The 25,617-nt window shown below is 47.5% G+C and overlaps 1 protein-coding gene across 1 annotated transcript in view; it reads right to left on the reverse strand.

Annotated features, from left to right (window-relative positions):
- The window catches only part of HPSE2 (heparanase 2 (inactive)), a 104,069-nt gene that overhangs the window by 27,616 nt on the left and 50,836 nt on the right, over positions 1 to 25,617 (reverse strand). Inside the window, exons 4-5 of the mRNA XM_054276792.1 lie at positions 5,686 to 5,859; positions 4,965 to 5,136 (exon numbers count right to left, since the gene is read on the reverse strand). Coding sequence (XP_054132767.1) covers positions 4,965 to 5,136; positions 5,686 to 5,859 — 346 coding nt within the window. The remainder of the gene's footprint in view (positions 1 to 4,964; positions 5,137 to 5,685; positions 5,860 to 25,617) is intronic.

Genomic DNA, 25,617 nt, shown 5'->3' on the forward strand with positions numbered 1-25,617 from the left:
CACTCATAAGTTCAGTGCTACCAGAGCTTGAGTTCACACTGCAGTGACCTCCCCCTCCCTTTGTACCATTAATTTAAAGTTCCTTGTCTTGTGGCTTCAATTTTTGCACAAAAATCTTGCTCTGAATACATTGACTGTCCTGGTACAGTCTGTGCCACCAGCCTTGTGGTAGCTTTTGTAACACAGTACAGCAAGGATATACTTTTTTTTAAAAGAAAGTCAAACAGCCAAAGCAACTTCTAAAAATCCAGTGTTTACAAGTCCCTTGTGTCAAATATGGCAGAAGTCCTTCTCAGCAGGAGGACGGGAAAAATGCCTACACTCATTCCTAAAATTCATCCAGAGTCCTTCCCTTTGCCACATACCACCTACTCCAGTTCCTTATTTCTCGTTCTTACTTGAATTTAAACAAACAAGCTCTGTCCATACACTGTCTTTGGCTGCTGTTGGGATAAATACCAATGCCTTAACTGACTGAGGCGTGCTGTCCTGCACACACAGGCACAGCCCTCTTCATCCTCATGATGGCAGAGACATAAGGCAAGGGCAGTTATCATCAAAACACTACCAAGTCTCTCCCATTTTTCGCACTTTGATTTTGCTTTGGTGGAACCCCATTGTGCCATTTCATGAACTTTAAGCTAACAATTCTCTGTACCAGATAAGCATTAGAAACCTTGGCTTGGGGTTGATTTGTGGGTGAAAGGAGCAGGGCTGAACACTGAGTCAGGTATTAACCTGGCTGCCCACAAATAACTGAGACGTGCCCCCTCCCAGTTCTGGCATATCCACAGCTTAACCACCACTGACAAAAGTGCTTCCTCAGCTTTGTGGGCTCCTGTCAGACCACTGTGGAATGACATGACCGAAAGGAGACACAGGGAACCAGATGGGTGGTTAAGTCTCCACAGGCATTACAAACCAGGAGCAGGAGGCAGTAAAAGGATGAAGGATGAGGAATTTTTGTGCCTTACAAGGGGAAGACTGAAAACTGGGAGCCTTGTCACCTACTTCTGTCACCTGGCTGGAGGTGCTGTGTCCCTGTGACCAGAGGGTAGATGCACAACGGTGACTGCAGCAGGAAAAGGGGCTAAGGAGGCTGGAAAGAGGGCAGAGAAAAGCCAAGGAGCCACAAGATCTGGTGACTTTGAGATCTGTCAGATGAGGAATAGGGAAAGAGTGCAGCTCCAGACAAGAAAGATTTTCACTTCTCTGGTGACTCAGCAGTCTCAGGACCTAAACTGGCCACAGAGCAGCAACAGCCAGAAAGTGCCTGCCAACCCTCACCCTGCTGGCATTGCTGCAGCTCCTGCCGTGGTGGAGGTAACACACTGAAACTTGTGAGTTACCAGTGGCAAAAACTGGACTACACCCGCTGAGGAGCAATGGGTCATGACAGCTCAGAGTCAAATCCACCCAGACATGCCAGCCTAAGTTTTGTACCACGTTCTGAGCTTTAACGTGTTCTAACATTTCTCCTTCCTGATCGCTTTTCCTCGTGTTTCTTCTCTTCCAGCGCCAAATGGGCTATCCAGCCATGCATTAACCTTTGTGTCTGATTCCTGATCTGCTGTTAAAATCTATGTTAATTCCTTAGAATCCCATAATTTTTTCCCCAAGCCAATTCTGAGCAGTTCTGGGATTCCTGTACCCGCAGACACAGTAGGTAGCTAACATGCCGTGCTCATGGTCTAATTAACACCTCATCAAACTCAACTGTTGGTTGTGTCTGGAGAAATTCCCTCCTGCACCTGTGCATCCACCAGACACCATTTCTAGCCTCCTGCATAGTAGGCCCAGCCACTGCAGAGCCTGTCCTTACAGCATCAGCTCCAGGCTCCAGGACCTGCCAGCCCAGGGTGACACGGATGGCTGTGGCTGCTCTGAGCCATTGCTCCCTGCTCAGTGACAATACCTCAGCACTGAAGGGTGTGCAAAGCTCAAGCTTCTGTGTTTCAAGCTCTTCTCCCCCCACCTCCACCACTGGGAAGTGCATAGCTGTCACCCAGCACAGCTCGGTGCCACCTGCCTAAGGACAGCCTCTGCAGGGGGCAGCATGCACACCCTCCTATATGCTGCAAATTTTTGCGTGCCCAAATTGTCAATTATTGTAGCAGACCCCAGAGAAAGGTGGCACCTCAGGAGGGGTTCAGTCCCAGCCTGTTCTGGAGGACAGACGTAAGGATTTAGTCAGAAGAGCCCTGGAGGTGTTCAGCAAATGCAAATGCCCAACTCATGTTGACACTGCCATTATTTCAGGACAAAATTTAAGCACAAAAATGAGTTTAGTTTGATTGCTTGAGATAACAGCTAAAAAAAGACTAAAACCTTTGGAACACAGAGCATGGAAGAGGAAAATATTATTCTAGTTAATACTTCACAGTGACACTTTTCTCTGGGTGTTTTGGGACCTCAGTATCTCCAGAGGCTTTCCCTGGAGAATATCTAATGCCAGCTTCTACTGCTGGAGAACACTCCCTGGGCTTGTCTGAGGTCTCCTGTCCTATTTCAGCTCATTTCCATTACTTGCCCTACCAAAACTCACTTCCTCACTTTGTGTAACACAGCAATGCTTGCCTGGCAGACAAATCCACCTATCCCATCTTCACATCAGGGGTGTCATCTCACCCCTCTAGCCTTAGTTAACTCTTGATGCATCATCTTCCACTTGACATATCTCCTCCTACATGGTTGACTTCTGCTGTTCATCACAATTTTTTTAAAAGAGGAGAAAAACTACAAGTTTCGCATCATCAGGACTATGAGCTGCACACACTTCACTCAGGAGCCTTCAACCTACTGTGAGCACCACACAGATCACTCATGGTGGTATAGCAAGGCAGGTGGCAGATTTGCCTTTGAGAGAACCTTCCTAAATTCCCCCTCCTCTCTCCTGCTTGCTGACTGTGTGTGGCTCGTTCAGGACCCTGAGAGGCATGTCCTGGCTGTGACAGCACCAGGCACATGCTGAGCCACATCCTGCAGACCAGTTCTGGATGCTGCTGCAGAAGACAGAGCTCTCAGTAGCACTAACCCGCATATTGAAGAGACCTTGGGGAGCTACTGGGAATAAAGCTCACGCTGTCAAAGAGCTTAGGCACTGGGGTTTGTATGTTTATCCTTTTGCAACTCCATGTCCCAATACTGCAAATGAGTGTTTAGCCCTTTGTCTTTGTGTAATCAGACTTGTCCCTCCTCTTTACACCTTGCCTGGTAACAATGGGGTCTTTATGTGGAAAAACCAACAGTTCTTTTTCCAGAGGACTCTTCAGGCTGTAACAACATGCAGGCGTGTGCTGCTTGCTGTGAGCTGCAGACACCAGGATTTGGAGTGCAGGACACAAGGTTTCTCCATGGGAGAGACAAAACTCTTTGAGCACCCATGGAACAGAGTCATCCTGGAAGGCAGGGAAAGTAACAGAGAAAAGAGCATATAGCTTGGAGAGCAGGCATGCTCATCAGAGAATTTCCACACCAGCTGGGGGGTTTGTGAAGAGCCCCACTATCTCATCACCAGGGCTGCAGGTCTTACATATCTTCCCTTTCATTTGAGATGGGGTGTCTGCCATTATCTCCACCAGACTGTGGAGATAATGTATCTCTACTACAGCCCTGCCTCCAGGGCTGCCGTCAGTCAAAGCACAGCCCAGCCACATTCAGCTGCTGGACCACCCTGGCCGTGCGACTTGGCTCTTCCGACCCCTCTTCCCTGGGACCCGGCTGCGGCGCACGAAGGGCAAACACAGCAGTAGGACTTCCCTTTCTCTAATAACTTCTTGGCTCTCATCCCCATTGTTTTCCTTACTCAGCCTGCTCCTCCTGGCGCTAATAGATTTCCTGCTGATCAAGGCTACTATAGCATTTTGTAGCTCTCCGTGCGCCGCTCGGGCGCGGTACCGGGCTCGGGGCTCCGTGGGCGCTGCTCTGGCCTGGCACAGCCAAGGTGTGGGCACAGGGCTGTTCCCCCTCTCTCGTCAGCGGGAGGGATGTGGCGTGGCAGCTGGTTCGACCAGCTTTATGGTCTCCTTGTGCTGCTGCAGCAGAGCTGAGAATCTGGCCCTGGCTCCCTCCCCGCCTCGCTGGGGACTGCATCAGTGTGCTGTTTATTGTTTCTGCCAGATCATTCCTGCAGATGTTAATGAATGCTAGACCCAGCTTTGCTCCCAGCAGAGTCCCTTCCACACCTCCCCCTGCCCAGCCTTCTGCACTGGAGTTTCTGTTTACAGTCCTGCAGGGAATTTCCCTTCTGCTGCATGGTCTTCCAGCCGCACAGACCCAACTCCTGCTGCCAGCAGGCTCCCACACCTCCCTGATTCCTGTAGCTGTCCAATGTCACCTCCAGGTGTCTGCGTCCCTCTCTGCCACCATTCCTTCTCCACTTCTGACTTTCCCAAACTAGAGACATGCCAATCCCCCTAATAGGGAGAAGAGAGCTTGGCCAGTGGAGAAAGTTGCAACAGGTTCTTCCTCTGCACAGATGGAGAAAGTGCAGGGAGAAGAAATCACCAAATGCGAAGAGCAAAGCAATTTGTCCAGGAGGACTCAGAAATAATAATGTGCACATTGGTAAGTGGTGCCTGGATCCACATCCTCAACCTGCAGCTCTTGGGCTTGCAGCAGCCAGCATCCACACCACTGCACTATCTTAGCATCCCAACAAGGTGGGCACCTCAGTCTGCCTATAACTGGGAAATGCTGGAAATGCTTGGGAGAGTGTAAATCAGTCCATCCCAAGATCCCACCAAGCATCTCTGCAGAACTTTAGCCGTACACGTGACTGTGCTCCAAAGCCTCTGGTACTGACTGTGTTTCAAAACCTCTGGTGGTGACTCAGCCACATAGAGCCTCACTGTCCTGGAGGCTGTTGGACATTGGGAAGCCAAGGAGCAAGCCTTCCTGCTGCCAAGGACATTGGTCTCAGGAGGGGTTTCTGAGCCCCTTTTGATCAACCCAACAGCACTTACCCTTCCAGGAAAGCAACGACGTTCTTCCTGGGCCTTCCAATGTTGGGCCCATAGAGGTGTGCTCTGGAATAGGTGCGGATGAGCTGCAGCAGGCTTCTCAGCTGGGTGTAGTCCCTGCCCAGCTGGCTGCCATTCACCGAGCGGCCCATCAGGGTCCGATAGTTATTGGGCTCTGAGAAAACACAAATTGACAAGCAAAACTTGTCAGCTCTGCTTCCTCCTCTGCGCTTCCAGAGAGACACACAGCTCACCCTGTCACACAGCTTGAGCTCCACAGAGGTTGCAGGCAGCTCTGCAGAGCAACAGAAGGAGCCTTTGAGGAGTGGACAACAGCCACTGCCTGCTCTCCTGTGCTCCTTTTGCTGTGTGCTGTGGGGAGGAGCTGTACCTTGGTGTCATGCTCCCGTCCCCATAGGGTTGCCCACTTCCCCTGGCACTGTAGCCACCCTACAAGTCCCTGCAGTAGATGACCTGGCCCACCAGGACCAGCTGGGCCCAGCAGCCAGGACAGAAACATTTCATGTGCTTAGAAAAAGTCCAGTTAAGAGACTCACTCACACAAAGTCTTAGAGGTGGTGCTGCCTTACAGCAGGAGCCTTTAAATCCCTCTGAAAATACACTGGTAAAGCATCCTGGGAGCTACAAGGATCCTCTTCCAAAACTGAGCATCTTTCTGCTACAGAAAACTCCATTCCCCTGGCTCTCCTGTTCCCACACTCACCATTGCCCAGCTCCCAGGAGATGTTGTACTTCTTGCTGGCACTGTACTTCAGCAGGCTGAGGGCATTGGAGCTGTTCCAGGAGTTGTTGGGATTTCGGCGCAAAGCATTCAGTGCAAAGATCAGGTGAAGGCCAGAGCAGTCAGCAAAGTTATAGAGTTTGTCTAGAGACCTGGCTGGGAAGAAACAAAAAACAGTTTGTAATTCAAAGGAAAGCTAGTTCCAGGGGGGTTCAAATGATCCTGCTGTCCATCATACCTTGCCTTCTATGTAGGATGAGCCAGGGTCAAATGCTATCCCCACGACATCTGTAACCACAGAAAGGCACCTGACCTTTGAAACCCAGATAGGATTCCAGTTGTGGGTTCATCTCCTTCCAGCAGGAAACTTGGATGCCCTCCACCTCTGTGTCAGAGCTGGGGCCATGTTACCAGAGACAAGTGGCTTTATAGCATTGCTTTTCATCTGCTCTTGGCAAGGAAAGTTTGTCCTTTCCTGCGCTTACTCTGCCTTGCATCTCTTTCAGAGCAGATCCCTGCAATGTCTGGGGAGAGGACGAGGAAGTCACCACCCTAAAGCTGCCATCTCTCCTGCACCCCACAGCAGCCTGGTCTTTGCTGCCTAGGCTCCCTGCCTAGTGACAGCCTGGCCAAACCCTGCTGCCAGAAAGAACTGACCCACTATTTAGGGAGGTGCAACATTAGCACAGGGCAGAGAGAAAAAACATTTAATGCCCTTTTTCTTTATGAAAACTTCCCTAAAATCTAAACAGCAATCAAATTGCTGATGAAGCTAATGCCAGTGTTAGCAGGACACAAACTCACGTGACAGCGAGATTTGGTTAGAGAGCAATTAGATAACTGTGGTGTTTTCAATCATCCCTGCCTGTTGAACTGCATCCCAGGACACTCAGCAAGCTTCCTGAAGCAGCCTTGGAGATGCAACCACTTAACTGTGAAGAGCCACCAGGGATAGGGAGGTTCCAGGGGGCCAGAGAGGGCAGACCATAGCTCCCCTTTCAGAAGAGGGGAAGGAGGCGCTTGGGAATTACGGAGTAGGCAGGCTGGCTTCAGGTCCCAGAAAAACACTTGGACAAATAATCAAGTTGCTTGTCAGCACTTAAAAAATATAAGGAGATGATCAACAACCACAGGAGTGTGCCAAGAACAAATCACACTGAAGCAATCTACTGATAGGAGAGCAGGACTGGCGGGCAGCAAAGCAGCCATTTAGGCCTTACACCTTGATGGGTCTGAGGCTTTGTTCACAAAGGATTGCACATGGAATTCTCTCCAGAAACTGAGGGAGCCCTTATCTAGGCTGGACTGCAGTGAGAAATACTCACACCTAGGTCAGCTTCCAGTAATTTGTTGTTGCAGTGAAGGGTGTAGGCAGCCTGCTCTGGGTCAATTTGCACATTTCCAAAAAAAGTGGGGCATAAAGGAGCAGAGGATACATCAGTCTTGCCATGCACCATGGTAATAGCACCACCCTTGCCAAGGGAGATGAAGGGACTACAGGGAAGGCCAGGAGACACTCAGGGAATTGCTCTAAGCCCAGCAGTGATGCTCCAAGATTTCCTGTAGCCATGCTGCCCACCTGATGTGCAAGTGGAAGAGTAATAAGAGGGAGCTGCTTGCTCCAGGTGGAATAAGCTGTTCTCTGTAGGTCTGTGTTTATTCTGTTGCCTTTCCTGGTCACTGAAAGTCTCAGTGAATGCAGACCCAGCTCTGAGAAGAATAAACTTATCTTTTAAAGTTAAGTTTTAAGGAGGGCCCAGGAAATAAGTTAACTGAATAGCTAACATTTAATGCAACACAGGAAAGTTATGGAAAGAAGAAGAAGAATGCAAAAATGTGGAAGAGAAATTCTCACTCCCTTCCACAACCTTTTGCAAAATGCTACTGGTTGTCTGAGTGAAAAGTAGCTGAATTAGATTAATCTAATGTATTCATCCCAGTGGTTCAGGCACATTAACTGTTTTTCTGGATGTTTAGTGAATTAAGAGACAGATACAGTTACTTATTTCTGATTTACTTCAGACCCCCAGGCAAAAAGCTGCATTTGAAATGAGATTCCTATAAGGAGGAGAAGATAGACACCCAAATGACAAAACAGGATAGCAAAAAAGGTGTTACCTGCAGTTCCCCTGCTGGAAATGAAATCTTTTCACTGGCAGAAAACAACTGTACTACAAAAGCAAATTTGATTCACATTTAGGAGACACTGCAGAAGACTGGGAATTGATTTTCCATGCATCCATGAGAGGAAACAAGACGTCTGTTTATCCCAACACAGGGCCTGCCACTGTGAAATTATATTTTCCCCATGACACTTATTTTGTTTCCGCGTGCCTGGATGCAGAGATGCCACGTGTATTTCGTGTTCTGCCACGACTTTCCAAGCTGGAAACCTCAGCAATCAGGGGAGTGAGCTAGGAGAAACACACAGATGTCTGGGGTTCGGTCCTGCACGTTTCCAGTGCTCTCCTAGGACAGATGGAGCTATAACCTGCACTGAAGCTACAAAGAGCAGAAAAGTACTAAAAACCCCATCTCTGCATCACACCAGATTGTTAAAATGGCCACTCTTGATATCAAGACTAGCAGGTACTGAATTCACTTTCCTCCTTCATTCTTGGCAACTGTCTTGGGATAGTGCAAACTTGGAAGCACCAGTGCAGTGACCCTGGCAGAGTTTTGATGATCAGTTTGCACAAGCTTGCTAACCATTAGTGTTAAAGGGATGTCTCTCACCTCTGAGATGATTGCCTTAAAAACTGGACGCTTTCATTGCAGACAGCTGCAGTTAGATGACAGTACTGTCATGCAGTGAATGACAGCAGCGTGCTTAAGTGGCCAAGGAGGCCAGGGGCATCCTGGCTTGTATCAGCAGTAAGTGTGGCCAGCAGGACCAGGGCAGTGACTGTCCCCCTGCACTCAGCACTGGTGATGCTGCACCTTGAGTGCTGTGCTCACTTTTGGGCCCCTCACTGTAAGAAAGATGTTGAGATGCTAGAGCATGTCCAGAGCGAGACAAAGAAGATGGTGAAAGGTCTGGAGCACAACTCTTGTAAGGAGCATATGAAGGAGGTGGGGGTATCCAGCCTGGAGGAAAGGAGGCTCAGGGGAGATCTTATCACTCCATGAACTACCTGAGAGGAGCTTGTAGCAGGTGGGGGTTGGCTTCTTCTCCCAAGCAACAAGGGATAGGACAAGAGGAAAGAGCCTCAAGTTGTGCCAGGGAACATTTGGATTGGATACAAGAAAAAATTTCTTCACTGAAAGCATTATCAAACATGGGAACAGCCTGTCCAGGGAAGTGGTTGAATCACTACCCCTGGAGATATTAAAAGATGTGTAGGTATGGCACTTAGGGACATAGCTTAGTGATGGAGTTGGCAGCATTAGGATAATGGCTGGACTGAATGATCTTAGAGGTCTTTTTCAAACCAAATTATTCTATGGATGGCTAAAGCACAAAAAGAAGCCTATTTAGAAGATTTTGAGTGATGTCCAGTCCTCCATATGTACAAATAAGGCCATAAGAAAATGCTATAAATATTTTACTGCCATGACTAGGGATGGCAACATTACTTTTGAGTAATGAGAACATGAGGAATCACAGTATTATTAACAGCTGGCTAAAACTCACTTTGAATTCTGGATAATTGCACTGTTTTTTCTTCATCAAACAAAGAAAATCATACAGGAATTTAACCTTTCCCCAGCTAACAGATCATTAGGCAAGGCTTTCACAAAGCACTTCAATAGAAAAAGCCATTGTCGTAGCAGAATGAATCTTAATAGAGCAGAACTAGATTTATAAGATGTTCTCCTTGCTCCTTCTCCCCCTCTGCCCAGTGCAGAGATGCACATGCTCAGCACTCATGTGCTACTTCAGCTCAGCAAGAAGGAATAACAAAAAAAAAAAAATAAAGAAACGTGCAAGGATGCTGAGAGTCATCTTCTTCCCTTTATAACGCTCATGTAGTTGGAGTGAGGCTGCTCGAGGCAGCAAAGCCCCAAGTTCCATCCCCTCACACCCAGCAGCAAGCAGTGCTGGGGGGGTCTCACTGGGGTGGGTGCCTTGGTGGCACAGCAGCCAATAGTCAGAGACAGAGGCCATTTAGGCCTGGCACAAAAATTAAATCAGAAGATATTTGTGATTTCTCAAACTTTTACATCATTGGTTGCAGAGGCTTCAACTCATCTAGGGAGTGAATACAGCCTGACAGAGCGTGGCTGGGTGGCCACCAGTGAAGATCTGCTCCCAGTCCTGCCCTCAGATGAAGCTCTGCACAGAAATTGAAGCTTTTAACTGCTTGTATTGATCTCAAACCCTGCACAGAGAGAGACAAACAATTTCAAAATGCAGAAGGTGTCTGTGAAACCACAAATGATGGTGGGGTTCAAGGGACAAGTACGTCCTTTGGGATTCTTTCCCATTACTCTTCTTTTTATACAAGGCTAAATTTTAATGTTCTCTGAAAGATGGATGGCACTTAACTCTGTAGCATGCCAACACAAAATCTGAGGCACATTAAAATATCTCTGGCAGTTTAAAATAATTGAAAAGACTTTCCAGTTGTAGTTACTGAATTAAACATTATACTAGAGCCTTTATGAGGAGCACAGTATTGACCACTGTTTGGTAAGAGGGACAGTTCAAGAATCTCTGGGTTTGAAAGCCTTCCACATTTTTTGTTCTGCTTCAGGAATTTTGCTTTGGCAGAGTTTAGGATGAAGAGTGGAAATGGATGTGCTAAGACGGAAGCTGGGATCAGTCAGTGGGCTGAGGGGTGGCAGGACATGGCACCCACAGTGTGCCAGGGGCTTTTATAACTCTGGGAAGGCAACCAGAAGGATGGGAAAGAAGAGCCTGTTCCCCCTCTATCCCCACCATTCACCACATCGATCTCTTGCATGTACAGAGTATGCAAGCACCAAGGAGGGTGAGATGAGAGCTGAGCATGGTGAGAACAGCTCACAGCACAATTCCCAAACCCACAGCTTAGCTGAGAGACCAATCCAGTGCACAACAGATCCCTTCTGGGGATAGAGCAAAGAAAAGTAGCTCTAGAAATAATGATTTCAACTAGTCACAGATATTGCTCAACTCTGCCTTCTCCATAAATTCTGGGCAAGCCTGGAGCATCCCTGCACACAGCTCCTGTGCCAGCAGTGAAGCCAGCAGCATTCCCTGTCCCTGAGCACCCCGGAGGAGACAGCAGAGTGATGGCACTGGGAAGGACCTGGCAAAGAGAAGCCCAAAGAGAACTTTACAGGGAGGGGGCAGAAAGGGCAGTACAGGCTGTTCAGACTAGAGATGAGTAAGACAGCTGGTCAGAGCAATGAATGGAAAAATAAAGATATTCCCACTTACAGAAAAACAAGTGGGTACATGGAAAATTTATTTACTAACAAATTTGCACCATGGTCATCTGAATCCCATTTGCTCTGTCTCTCTTGCAACAAAAATCCTCATAAAATCACTTGTGTGTAGCAAGGACTTGATGTTTTCTTAGCAAATAAATATGAATCAGAAGATATGCAACAGACAATTAGAGTAACTCCAGACCTAAGGGACAGGTCTGCAACACTGGCTTGAAATCTTCCAAAGGATTGCATCCCCAGTCACAACAGGGTGTCAAACAAGGTGACCAGAACCCCCCCATTCACAATCTGCACAGTTAGAGTTCCAAAGATCAGCCTTCACCATCGCTGCAAGTTCACAGGCAAAGCAACACCCCACACTGTCCATGTGCACTGTAACATTGCACTGGATCATGGGAAGATTTTCCTGCTGTAGCTGCATGCTAAGGCATTCCTTCAAAGTTGTTGCTTAATGAGAATTTTAGAGATTTCAAGGCTACCCAGAAACCCACACAGTTGCTGGAAACTGCATTCTAATGATGACCATCCCAGCTGGGAAGTTGTTTGGTTTTAATTCGGTTTTCTGAAGCATTTTGCCATGCAGTAAAACCACACTGTATAAAGATGCTGAAGAATTCCTGGGCAAAATTGCTGGCTGGAGGGAAAAATTTGCTTGCCTCAGATACACATTTCACCTGAAATGATCTCTCAACCAGGTTAGGCTCCTAATGCCCTCCAAAGAGGACTGAGGTTTTCAGAACTGTCCCTTGCTCTCCTTGACCTGCCAGGCACTCCTGTTGCTCCAAGGCAAGGTGCAACGTTGGAGGTCTGTTCTGAGTGACAAGAAGTGCTTTGGCAGAGCCTAATGGTGCTATAGAAAAGGGATCTAGTTTAATCCCATCTGAAGAATACCTGAAAGTTGGAGGAACTGGCTTTAATACTGCCAGCCAGCAAAGAAACGCTGTGCACTGTGTTAATGAGAACCTGGATTTTATATCCAGCTGGAGGACAGATGGGAGATCTGGGGCTATTCCCTCTGGAGTATCAAGGGGGCCTTTTTCCAAGGGAATTGTCATCATCCCTGGTCTTTAAGCAGCTGAACATTGACCCTCAATATTCATTCAAGTCTTTAACTAGATTTTTCATTTCACTGCCAGCGCAGAGGTGATTATGCTGACCACGTGAGCAAGGTTTAGTCCTTAACTCTGCCGCACAGAAATAGCAGTCTGGGGGCTTGGTGTCAATCTCTCGCCAATAAGGAGCTTGGCCAGCAGCCATGGATTGTGGGCTGAGTTCCCAGCTGGCATATAACTTGGAAGACAACCACGAGGTCTGGGTTCAATATCCAATTGCTAAGGAGTCTGGCTGACAGCCTCATTTTGTGGAATGAATCCCAAATTAATATAATTCTTTTGATACCAGACAAGGGGCATGGCCTGTTTCCAAATGCTCTAAGGGCTCAGATAAAAGCCATAGGCATTGGGTTCAGTGTGTAAATGGTACCGAGGTTGGATAACAGTCAGGATTGGGCTTAATCCTCAGATGGTGAGAAAAAGGAATGAGCCCTGAGCTCTGCCTTCGTGCAAAAAAAAGAGAGCTCAAATGAGCAGAATAGCTCTGTTTTCAATCCTCGCGTGGTAAAGAGCTCACAGGACAGTAATGGTTTCTAGGAACAAGTGTAAATTGACATAGAGCTTCAGAAGAGATGTGGGATCTGGGTTCAATCTCCAAGTGCTGTAAAGCTCAGATAATGGCCAGAGGGGCAATTTCCAAACCCTCTGTTCCAGTCTGGTGTCTGGGAAAAAAACAGGATCATGTTACAGCTAAGAAAGCTGTTTTCTCCTGCTGCATAACTTAAGGTATTTTCCCTTTTGGATCGGGATGAATCCAGCATCTTCTAAAGTTTCAGAGGGAAATGGAGGTGAGCAGGGAGAGTGCTACATGTTTGAGTGGAGCAGAAGAACAGAGCAAGGGAAAATAAGACTGTGAGCATCACCTGCTCTTCCACATCTTCTTGGCCACCCCAGATCACTGGATTTGAGCCATGGAAATTGTTCCAGGAAAAACCTGGGTGCAGTTCCTCATCATCCTCAGTGCTCAGCTCACCTGCATTAGGTGTCTTTGGGGCCCCTGTGGGGGGCAGCTTGTCCTGTCAAGAGACAGTGACAGCCTGAGTGGCAATTCCATCTTCCTGACACTGCTAGCACAAGGGGCTGCTGGGAAACAGGGTGTGCAGCAGTGAGTCAGGTCAGCAGCTTGCTTGAGTCATTCCATTTTGGATAAAGGAATGCAAATAAAATGAGCAGAAAGTATTCAAATATTATTTTGTCCAGGCATTTAAAGCTGGTCTTTTACATAGGAAAAGGAGCAGAGGATGAGTTTTTATCAAAAGCTATATATTGATCCTGTGAAAAGCTTCAAATTTGATAGCGCTATCTTCCCACTCTTGAGGAAATTTTAAAAATCTAATTCCAGTCTCTGCGACTCTCAGCTTTAGCTCCAAAGTCCAAATAGGACGGAGCACACCAGACAGGCTCTGATCTGTGAATGATGCTAGAACAGCTTTGGATTGAGAACCTGACCTGCAGTTAGCCAGACTCCTGAGCAGCAACAGCAGGCTTGGGGTAAAACCCTCCAAAACCCATTTCAGTGTGAGCACTACCCATTCCTAATGACCAGGGGTGCTGGAGACAAGCCCTGTCAGCACCATCCCCTGCACAGGTGGTGGGCACAGCCCAGCGTTCTGCTCTTTACCCCGTGCAAGGCTGTGACTCTGGGGACAGGTTACCCCATTGCCACAGAGGTGCCTCCCTCCAGGCTTTACCTGTGCACGTGGAGCAGCAACCCTGCCAGGCTCAGGAGCACGGCTGCAGACATAACCCAGCCCCACTGCCAGACCTCTGCTGACAGAATGACTGTTTTATATGGCTATAAGAACAGCTATAAGCGCAGCTGTCTGAAAAGCAACAAAACCTATGATGTGTGTTTCTAAAGCCAATGACAGTTGGCAGTGCTGCGCTGCAGCTCATTCCTTCTTTTACATGGTTTAGTTAAAACACTTCTCTGCAATCACCGTGATTTATCAACAAACTGCAGTTTCTGGAACAATTTAAAAGCATTCCCAAATAGGTAAGAAGTGGTCAGCTCCTCAAGCTCCCAGCAAGCTCCCAAATGGCAGGCAGCTAGAGATGGACAGGGACAGCTGATGGGAGGACCAAACGCCCTCCCTGGCCACTCACAGGGAGGACAGGGCTGTGAATCCCATTGGGATGGGGAGTGCTGAGGCAGGGGTACCTGGGCAGCTGCAGAGCATTACCCACAGATGGGAGAATGGTGATTCATTGAGTTTAAAGCTGGCTTCAGGTGCAAACATGAGCCCTTTCTGTGCTGCCAGGAGAGGTGACTTGGTTCTTGCACAGGGTTGCTCCCTAGCCACATGGGGGGGGACCTCCTGTGACCCCCTGTGACAGAGTCTGACCTCTCAGACATGGGAAACCCTGTGCAGCCCACACCACAGAGGTACATAGAAGATAATGCCATAGCTCTCTGTTCAGCTGGAAGTTGTAACACAAGGCAGAGTGAGAAGGCAATACTGCACCATCCCTGTCCCCACACTCACCTCCTGCCAGCTGTAGGCAGATGACAACAGCCATGAGGGGAACCCACACAACACCATGCATCATTTGCTGCTCTGGCAAAATGCATCCACGCTTTTCTTTCAATCTGCCACAGTTGCAAAGCAGAGGTTTTCTTTATAAATACTTTTTCTAGCAGCACCTGAAGCACTAACTGCAGCAAGAGGGTAGATGCTCTCAGCACTTGCCCGCAAAAACCAACCTGGGCAGCACAGGCTGAGCAACACCCTGTGCAGATGCTGCATGGCTAAACAGGGATGAAAGATGCACAGGTACAAAGCATGCTTTTAACATGTTCATTAAATCTCAGTAAAATGCTTAGCCCAGGTAGGCTGTGCATCTAGCTCACCAATCCCCTTCAGCAGCTCCCATACTCCATTTTTTGCTGCCTAAGCTGCTGTCACATGGCAGACACACAGCTTGATTCAGAAGAGCCTCACGCAAGCAGACCCACCCCACAGCATCCCTGGAGCCACAGAAGGAGCAGAGCCCTGTACCAGGCCCTCTGCCTCCCACCCCCCAGATCTGGCTGCTCCAGAGCAGAGTGACATTGATCAGTCATGCGAGGAGCCTGAACTACCACATCGGGAACAAATTCAGACCGAGGACTTCAGTGATGCCAAACCCCAACATTCAAAAATCATGAGTCAAACTCACAAAAATCATGGGACTGGCTCAAGAAACCTGGTTTTAACATAACATGCCTGCTGTTTTCAAAAATTTGGGATGCTTTTATAAGATGGTTTTGAGCTCTTCTACTACCAGGAGAGTTAAAATCTGGCTTGTTTATTTTATTCCTTTTAGGCAGTTGATGTGCAGGAAAACAATCAGTTTACTTTACAAGTTTGACTGCCTTTTCTATGGGCGGGGACTGCAGCCGGTGGCCGGCGATGGCAGGGGCATGTCCCTCAGTGCCGAGTGCTGCAGCAGAAATGCTCTGCTGCTATACAGGGGTCTGGCCAGCTCCTCTTGCTATTGGGAAGCAAGCCCAGAACCCACAAGAATCAGGTGCTGTGTTTTGTGGGTCTGAGCCAGTGTTTCCTGTGGTGCAAGGGGCTGCAGGCATGGTGTGATGCTAGAATGCCCTGTCCCGGTGCCGGAGCATCCTCCCCTGCCCGCTGACCCCGCTCTCGCATCGCCCATCCCTGGCTGCTCCCACTCAGCCAGGGAGGAGCAGCTGACTTCCCTTGGAGCAAGAGGGAGTGACTACGGCTCTTCGCACACTTTGTGAGCTGGGCATCTGGTATTTTTCAAAACTCTGAAACATTTTAACTGAAAACTGTCTTTAAAAAAAAAAAAAAAAAAAAAGAACACCCAAAACCCCAACCAAAAAAACAACACATAAAACCGGAAATGTTTCAATCTGAAATCCTTAATTAAAACCACACTCTTTAGTACATAAAGAAGGAAGTTAAAACAGAAATGTACTTTTGCACATTACAGACAGCATTATAATAAACACAGAGCTCTGCCAAGAAAGAGGCATTTTCAAGGCCAGAATAGATGCCTCCAGCTGCACTCGGATAATGTCAGAGGGCTCGTCTGCAGTGCTCTGAGTGTGGCTGCATTTGAGCACAGCGGCGACCGAGCGAGCCTGGCGGGTGAGGAGCGCGGCAATCACCGGGGCAGACCGCGAGTGCGGCACCGGGACCGCAACCCACCGGGGTCAGGGCTCCACCGATTCCCACAGACCAAGAGCCGGGCCCTAATCTGTAAAATATTTGAAGGAACCGGCCCTGGCTCCCTCTGCTCCTCTGGGCCCTCAGACACGGCTCAGCTGGAGGGACCCGGCTTGGCAGGAGCTCTCCCCGGCTAATCTTTGGGGGAATCTTGTACCAAAGCACACAGGGCGGAGTCTGAACCTGATTTTGGAGGCACAGAGAGAGAGAGATGAATGGCTGGAAAAGACCAGCATCGTTAGCATGATGTCCTGCACCAGGCAGCCTGGGACACATGTGGAGTGCACAAGTCAAACCCAGTCCCTTAGCAGGACAGATCAGCTGTTTTATAAAGGTACCCACTGAGAGCTTAAAACCTGCTGCAATTATGGAAATCAGCCTACCCCATGGGAGATTTTGCAGTTATTTAGCATCTGTGGTCAAAATAGGCACCTGGCTTTGAGTCCAAACTTACCTGTTTTGTCTTCCTAGTGACTGGATCTTGCTAGATTTTTGTTTCTTGTGGATAGCTCAAGATTAAGGTCAAGCCTCCTCTAACATTAAGCTGTATTTGTTGCAAGTCTTCAGCATCTTCACCATAATGCAAGATGTTCCAAGCTTCCAATCAATTCTTTGGCTCTTTGCTGAGCTCTGTCAACAAAGCAATGCTATGTGGGGCATTTAGGATCTCATGAACCAAATGATTTTCTCTGAGAGCACAGGTCTGCCCAGACTCCTTCTCCTCCTCACCAGCTGCAGAGCCAAAGCAGCCTGGTCTGTACTTTAATACCAGGAGAACAAACAAGACACATTTAAACAACTACAGCAATTAGCCTCACACATGCTTCATGGAAAGATTGTTGGAGGGGAATGCTGATGTGGAAGGATGTCACCTGCTTAGGAAACAGAAGAAGGAAATAGGAGGGTTGATTGGGTTTTTTTTGTATGAAGAATATTTTGGGGTTCAAAAAGAGGTGAGAAACAGACTCTGTGCGTGTCTCCAGGCACCAAGAAAAATAAAAGGAGCACAGAAAATGTCCCACAGAACTTCATTAATAACAAACAGAGGACATCTATTTGAGTGTCTGACTAAAGCAGCTAAAATAACTGGGGTTGGTAGGAACCAGTAATTTTAATTACCATGTTATCTGCTAAAGACAGAGCAGAGCAGGTCCCAGACACAAGCTGTTGGACTGTGTGAGGAAAAGTTGCTCTGGAGAAGGGAAAGTAACAGGGGAGGGGGTGTTTATTACTTGAACATTATTGATATAGAAAGTTGACTAATAGTCCAAAAATGGAAGTAAATTTGAGTGCAAGTGGTTACAAAACCAAAAAGCCCAGCAATTTAAGGCAGTGGAAGGAATAAGAAAAACGGATTAAAGATAATGTATTTCAAAAAAAGCAAATTTGAACAAATTCAGGGCACAGGTCAAGAGGATCTCTAGGGAAGGGAGTTTAAGACAGCATTTCCCAACCAGTGAGACATGGAGAGGCAACAGCTGTGCTGTGGGTCAGGGGAGAGAGCAGCAGAAAGAACAGCAGGAAAATACCCTGCAAATATGTACAAATTAGAGGAAGAAAGAGGAAAATATCAATTGGTAACTCGGTGCAAAAGAGTAAGCAGCATATTGACATGGAAACAGCTCTTTTCTTTAGTTTTCATCCAGACAATTAACTGTGACATAACTGTTAGTTACATTAATCTGAACTGTGAAAGAGCAGCAGACCTGAAGAAGGACAGAACAAATGAAAGACCACTTAGGAAACCTAAACCACAGAAGTGCTTAAAAATTGCTATGAAGTCTGTGTCAAATTGTTTTGCCAAATACAGAAGATTCATATGTATTCAATAAATACCTTTTCTTCATTTTTCACCCAGAATTTTGCCACTATCAGCACGCCCTCTTACAATAATTCTGTATTTTACTGAAGTGGTTTTACTCCTGGTACACTGGAAGTATATTTATTGCTTTAACCCCCTGGTTCCCAATTCTCTCAGCTTGTGCAATGGAGGCATCACCTGAGCAGGTTCATTCTTTGAAGGTGAGCAGGGAGGAACAGGCACGACCCAGAGTGATGAAAACATCCAAAGAGCCCTGGGTGAACTCCCTTTGACCTCCATACTTCTTTATACTCCTGGAAAATAACCCAAAAGCAGCCCAGTCCCGTGGATCAGCACTGCAGGTATATGGCCTTGGATGGGATGGATGTTAAATTTCATAGCAGCCACCCTGCAGGCACTGATGCCACACAGCTCCTCTGCACTGGCTGGCACATCCTTGGTCTCTGCAGTGATGGGGAGGGTGCCGACACAGCCTACACAGAGGAGAGCACGACTCACTCGTGGCATGTGGGACTCAGCTAAACACACAGCAAAAGGCTGTGCTGTGAGTTACTCCACTCTTGGAAGGGATGTACATGTCAGATGTTGCCTCTTTTCATGAGCAGATCCTCTGCATGGCTTTTAATACATATGTGTACCCAACTGCTGAGTGACCTACAGCACTGCCCTCCCTCCTGCTCCCCTCTCACTGCTGAAACACAAATCCTTCAACTGAAAATACATCAAACTCTGGAGCTAATGAGTCATATTAAAATCGAGTATATGAGGTGCTGGTTTAAGCTAATGGTGTCATTGGCTTGCCTTCTGAGACAGGGATCTGAGGTTTTTGCAATATACTTGTCAGACTTTTCAACTCACTCAGCTAAATAAATAACCAGGGTTAAACCTCTGAAAGGGATTCTGCCCCAGCCAGAGGAGACAGCCTTCTGAGACAATTCTTGGGGATAAAGGTTGATCTAAAAAAACATAATTTCTCAGGGTTTAACTGACTATCTCACTGGTTAAGTAAATGGTTTTATTTCTGGATATGGCATAATCTCTGCTGAAAAATAAATTCATGGAAAATATTAAATCAACTTATTAAAATAAATCCCCCCATACTTCTTGGCAGTCTCTAATTAAATAATTCTACCTGAAAATCCCATGACTCAGATTACTTATGCGATATGCCCAGTGGCTCCCACCTTTGGTAAATGGGAACCATGTGGGCAGCATTAGGAGAGGGAAGTGCAAGAAAAGGTGAGCCCAGTGAAAGGCAGATGGACACACCATGGCATTCTGGGGGAGATTAAAGGGAGACACCAAAGGAGGGATGAAAGCTTCTAACAGTGAAGAACAGGAAATTTTCTGTGTCTGAGGAAGGTTGTGCTTGCTCTGAGCAGGAAGGAAGGTGTTAGCAGCTGGAAGAAAAGACTAAGTCTTGTCCTGAGAGGAAATGCTTCAAAAGCATTTACTTTCCAGATTAGCAATGACCTTGCTCCATTTACTGCTGAGACTGTGCATGTTGGAAGCCTCATCCTGCAAAATGTGCCTTGTTGTGCATTACTGTACAGCTGACAAATGCTCCACGTTCTGAACTGAGAAATATGCTCACAGCACTCAGAAATGACTCAACAGATTCTCACTCAGATTTCAGGTCATCTCTTCAAGCCCTCAGTCTGAAAATTTAGCATAAGAAATTCCTATTTAAAGAGAGGTGATAGGATAAAATTATAAAAATTCAAACCACAGACCAAGGGTTCCACATGATCTTGTGCTGTGTCAGCACCAGGGGGACAAACAGGGCAAGCATCTGGACACCAGGAGGACAAGTCAGCCACCAGGATCACCTCCTGGAGAGAAAACAGAGAGACAGAGGGTGCCCAGGATGAAAGCAGCAAACTCGGGCAGCCTCAGTCTCTTCCCAGCAGCACTGACCAGATCTGGTGGTGATGTGCTGCTGTGCAACACAACAGCTTTGATCACAAAGACTGATGGCAATGAAGAAGGAGATATCTGTAGTGATTAAGGGAAGAATGTGAAATATTTTATGCACATGTGTGTAGAAACAGGCTCTATCTTTCTAGAACCCTTCTGGCCATCTTATCAAGAAAGGCACAAAGGCAGCGCTTGTGTTAGAAGAGGTGGCAGCATCAGGGAGAAATTTATTGAGCTGGTCTGTCAGGTCCTAGTTGACAGTAATTTCTTTCAGGTGAATTTTGTTGGTCCTCAAGTGCTGACAAGTCCTGGGAATGCAAAGACAACAAGAGCCCACAACTATCAGAGAATCTGGAAAACCTAATTAGCTTTCTGATGGCTCTTCATTCAAATACAATCTAAGCACCACAAAGAGCAGAAGGGCAACCCAGCCTCCACAGTGCCCTGGAGGAGTTTTGGAAATGGTGTTGATGGCCATGCTCCAGAAAGGCAGTGCCTGGGACATTGCATGGGTGCTGGGTTTTAACCATTGTGTTTCCTGCGTATTCCATTCCCTGACACAGGAGGTGCTGCAAGTCCTATCCGTGGTGATTTCCCACTTCTCAAAGGATGGAGATCTGCAGAGTTTCCTTAGCCTCTAATGGCTCCTTCCCAAGGACAGACTCACTAGGAGGTGCAAGCTGTTGGCAGCTCAAGGGCCCAGAGGAGCTGTTGACCGTGTTTAGGCCGCGATCCAGAAGACTTGATTTCATCCAGCATAAGTGGAGCTGTTTTATTTATTCTAATGGTCTGATGGTGAGGGAGGAGTGCTCCCTGGCTGCCCAGGCCAGCCCTGTTCCAGGCAAGAAGTCCAACACACAGCCCTTGTCCAGAAAACACTGCTCACAGGGACAAGGCACCCATCCCCATGTGCTACCTGGAAGCAAAGTTTCACAGACTCATGCTGCCTCCCAAGAGACATTTAATATTCTCTTAGACCTGTTGTCTGACATTCTATGCCTTTGCCAGCCAAGTGAGCCTGGATGATTGCTCCACATCATGCTGGAGGACTGTTTGAGCATCCCTTCTCCAGCAATGGCCAAGAGGAGGTACCTGGAGAAGAGCACAGGAAGGACAACAACAGCATGGCTGGCCTCCAAGAATTAGTGGTACAGGGCAGCAGGGATAGAAGGCACCAGGAGCCTTACTTTCCAAATAAAAGCAATAGTAGGAGCCAGGATACAATGACAGCCCTGGGACATCACATGCACCATGAATGTGATGAAGCTCAACTCAGAGTAACCTGCTGTGCCACCCAAAGATCTGAAAGCAAGATGTCCTAGCTCACATAAAACAGTGAGAGTCTGCTGAACCCTCAGAACAGACTCACGCCAAATTATAAATAAAGATCCAAGAAGACTTGACACAATACCGAGGCAATGACTAGAGAAATGACTTATGAAGTGCACAGCAAAAGCCTGCAGGGCTGACCAAATGGAGGAGAAGCTTTTAAGAGCTGCAGAAGCTTTCCAAAGGAACAGAATCTGAGGAGTGCCAATTTGTGTCAAAGATTTTCCATCTGCACACAAATAAATAAATAAGAAAGATGGAAGCAGACAGGGAGAAATCTTTGTTGTCCATCTCAGAGCCCTGTGTGGGTGTAGCTCCTCCAGTGCAGTCTGAGCTGAACTCCAGCGAGACTGAAGTGTTGCAGATGGCCAGCAGTAGTCATCTGCATGGGGCTGAGTTACACTTCATAGGTCCAGTTCTGCCTCTGAAATGAATGCTGCGTCCTCTACACATCCAAGGTGCTCTCCAGACCTGCACAGCACTGATCTGCCAGAGAGGGAACATCAATGTCCCTCAGGCAGAGAGGGGTTTGGGAGTCCAGCGAGAACAAAGGAGCAAGGAAGGAAGATATGAGATAATAAGCAGAAGGGGAAAAGAAATAATTTTCCACGGCCAAGCCATGATATCCCAGCTCCCATTAACACCCACTCCTGTCTCCTCAGCACCTCAGCATGAGGACACCAGCCTTGCCACCCACCAACAAATCCATGGAGGGAGCAGGGAGGGAAGCACGGCAGGCAAAGAGGGGACAAAGGCAAGCCAAAGAGTGCGGGAGGGAAAAAATATTTTGGGGTTTATTTTTCACACAGGATTCACAACATTCCTCAGAAAATTTAATTTTGCTGTCCTGTTCTTGTTTGCTAACCAGAACCAATTTAATTTTAAAACAACACGCAGAGCCAACAGGGGAAAAAACATTTTGCAATGGCTCTTCGCTCCCACTTGGAACAGCGAGCACAGCTTAACTCGTTCGGCTCTCGCAGTTGCAGCACCAGCTTGTGGGGAGCTGGCCCAAGAAGCCTCTGCCAAGGAGGAAGAGAGAACTCACTAGTGCCCATAAATGATAGAATAAAAATGGGTTTTTTTGAGCAACTTGACAGGTCCCACTCCTCACATCTGTGGGGGCTGGAGGTGGTGGGAGCAGGGAGCAGTTTGTCGCACGGAATGCCTTCCTGTAGCCCTGTCTCTCCACTCGACAGCTCACTCCAAGGTTTGTAGAAGAAAAATGGATTGTTGTTGCATTTAAGAGAGAGCAGAAAGCTCCTATTCCTCTTCCAGTACCAAGAACTTGCACATTTCTCATATCAACATGTGAGTCTTCTGTGGTTTTATGCCTTGTTGTGACAGTTTGGTAAACAAGCAGATAAAAATCAAGAGCTTTTCAAAGGCAAGGTTAACACACTCATGTGCGACCTGGCTTGTCAGAGTACACTAGAAACTCCAAACACGTTGCTCCTGCTTACCATCTGCATGAGCTTATTCAGACTAAAATAACAAAGTGTGTTTCCTGATCTCCATCAACATAAATAGAGCCATTAAACTGCAAGGCTGTTTACATTCTGGGAAATAGTCATTGCATTCATCCTGATTGCTCCTCATCGTGCAGCCCCAGCGTCCCCACACTGTACTAGCCGTGGCTCTGCTGCAGCCCACAACCCCACTGACCACCAGCTAACACCAGGCATCGTCTGTGCCACAAAACCAACGGAAACCCCTTTGCAAATATTGTATGCTGGTGTCCAAATTTGGTTTTATAACTGGAAACAAGGACACACTTGAAGGATCCAGCTCTCCCAGTTGTAATATCTGGCAGGCGTAGAAGTGGGAACATTCACATTTTATAAAAGGAGATCTTTTGCTAGGTAAAATTATAAACATTAGAGCAGAAAAAAACTCCTGGAGCTTGCCAGTGGTGTGCTTACAATAGCTCTGTCTTCTGCGTCATGCAAGGACCAACACTCCAACACAAGCACGTAGAGATAGCCCGGCCTCCTTCCCAGAGGATTTGTGTCCTGGAGGAGGAGGGGATGGTGCCATCTGTAAGCTGCTGCATCCCAGAACATCAGAGCCAGGCTCTGCACTTTTCTGGCCCAGGCACCCCATCTGCTCATAGGGGAGGGCTGAGAGCAAACAGTGCCCAGCCCCATGGGGTCCGACCATGCCAGTCAGCACCTCTGCACCCATATGGGCACGGGGCTCCTGGGTGCTGACAGGGACATTTGCACAGCTCCTGGGAACGTGGGCCATTCTGGGTGCTGGCCTGCACTGCTACACTCCTTACAGCCTTAATAGGTGTTCCCTGTAATTATGGGAGACCGTTGTTTTTTGTTGGCCTAGCTTCACCTGCAACATTGTCAGGAATGAGAATTCCACATTTGGAAATAATAACAAAAGGATAAAACTGGGCAAATAATGATACAGGCCAGGTCACACATTCCCATTTTATTAGACTCAAACCCTCCTGAAAGAATTTCCTTGTATCTGCGTGTAATAGCTAAGTGCAAATATTTTCTAGAGGACATTCTGTTTCACAAAATGGAGGGGCTCTGTTTCTGTGCGAGTTACATCATAAATTATCCATTACAAGTGTGGCAGATTTTGCCTTTATGCTCTCTGCATAACAGCTCTGGACCTGCCCTGTGGCTCTGCTTGGTGAGCCAGCTCGGCAGCTCCACAGATCCCTCACAAGCACTCTCCTCTGCAGGGCCAGAGTCTCTGTACTACCACTCTTCACAGCTCCTGTCCTTGTCTCAGTCCCAGATGAAAATATCCCTCTCCTCTTTCGCACATGGCTCTTCCCTACCCACTCCCTCTGCTAGCAATTAACTCACTGGAGCATTTGCAAACCAGAATGGAAGAGAAAAGGTTAGTCCCATTCCCCACTGTCCTGGTGGGGACAATGCCACAACAGTGCCACTCTGCCCAGCCTTGTGCCAACTGGCAGTGTGCAGCAGGAAGCCCAGAGTATGGACAAGGCTAAGGAAGAAAGGAGTACAGCACATTTGCTTTGGCTGCTGATGTTCTGCCAGTCGTGTCACGGGTAACCATTTAACAACGGGGCTCGTGAAACCCAGCCCAGTATCTGCTTTTACCTTGGCTTTCAGGGCATCTGTGCCATGCAGGCACTGTTTTTAAGAGTGAAGCAAATATGGATTTGCACTTGCATTCGAGTGCCAGTGAGGTGGGATACACTGTGGGAATGGCATCGCCCCAGGCAGAGCCAGTGTGTCCAAGGGAGCAATCCTGCCTTGGTTCAGAGCTCCTAATCACACCCCAGGAACCACTGCAGGTTCTAGAGTTACACACCCACTGGGAGACAGGCTTTCATCACAGACCTGTAATTAAAGGGAGATGTCAATGTAGCATGTTAACAACTTGGAACATCAGTTATCCCTGGAACATCAGTTATCCTTGGAACATCAGTTATCCTCGGAGTTCAGCGAATTTAAAATATAAGTATTTAGATAGACCTCATCAGTTAACATACCAACTTTAACTCCAAATAAATCAAGAAGGTTTGATGATTTTATGCCAAGGTATTTCTGCAGAAATATAATGTAACTCAGTCTAAGCATAGAAAGCCTCAGCCACAAACCAGGCAGGCAGAGCATGTGTGCTGTGCACCTTACATCTGTCTCTCTGCATCTAAAACAGTTAAAGAATTACTCAGTTCTTTGCACAATAACTCTAAATATCATTACAACCCCTCAGGTTTGCTTCGTGGGGAAGACAGAGTGAAAAAAAGATGCCTGTGGCTGGATGCTGTGTTTTAATCATGTCCAGCCCTTTCCATCTGAGGTGTACGTATCAAGTGTCTGTCCAAACAGGAAGGGCGCACACAGGATAGTCAGAACAGCTCAAACTCACGCACTTGAGAAGGAAAACATCTCCCAGTTGTGCGTGGGCTGGCTCTGAGGATCAGGAAATGCACAGAAGACAATGCCCAGGGACGTGCTCGGGCACGCTGCAGGGTGTCACTGAGGAGCAGGCCACTGTGGGTCAGGCAAGGAGAGAACCATCCCATGCACAGGCTCAGACCTGCTCAGAGGACCCCTAACCCACACGGGAGAGGAGAAAGCAGCGGCCATGAGCTGCTCTCAAGTGCGTGGCAATGCTTCATTGTCAAAAAGGCTATGCTGGCCAGAAATGTTACTACATTATTCAGCATTAAAAAACA

Source organism: Melozone crissalis, unplaced genomic scaffold (assembly GCF_028551555.1).
Source record: "Melozone crissalis strain CALT ecotype California unplaced genomic scaffold, PUWL_Pcris_2 ptg000019l_1, whole genome shotgun sequence".
Lineage (NCBI taxonomy): Eukaryota > Metazoa > Chordata > Aves > Passeriformes > Passerellidae > Melozone > Melozone crissalis.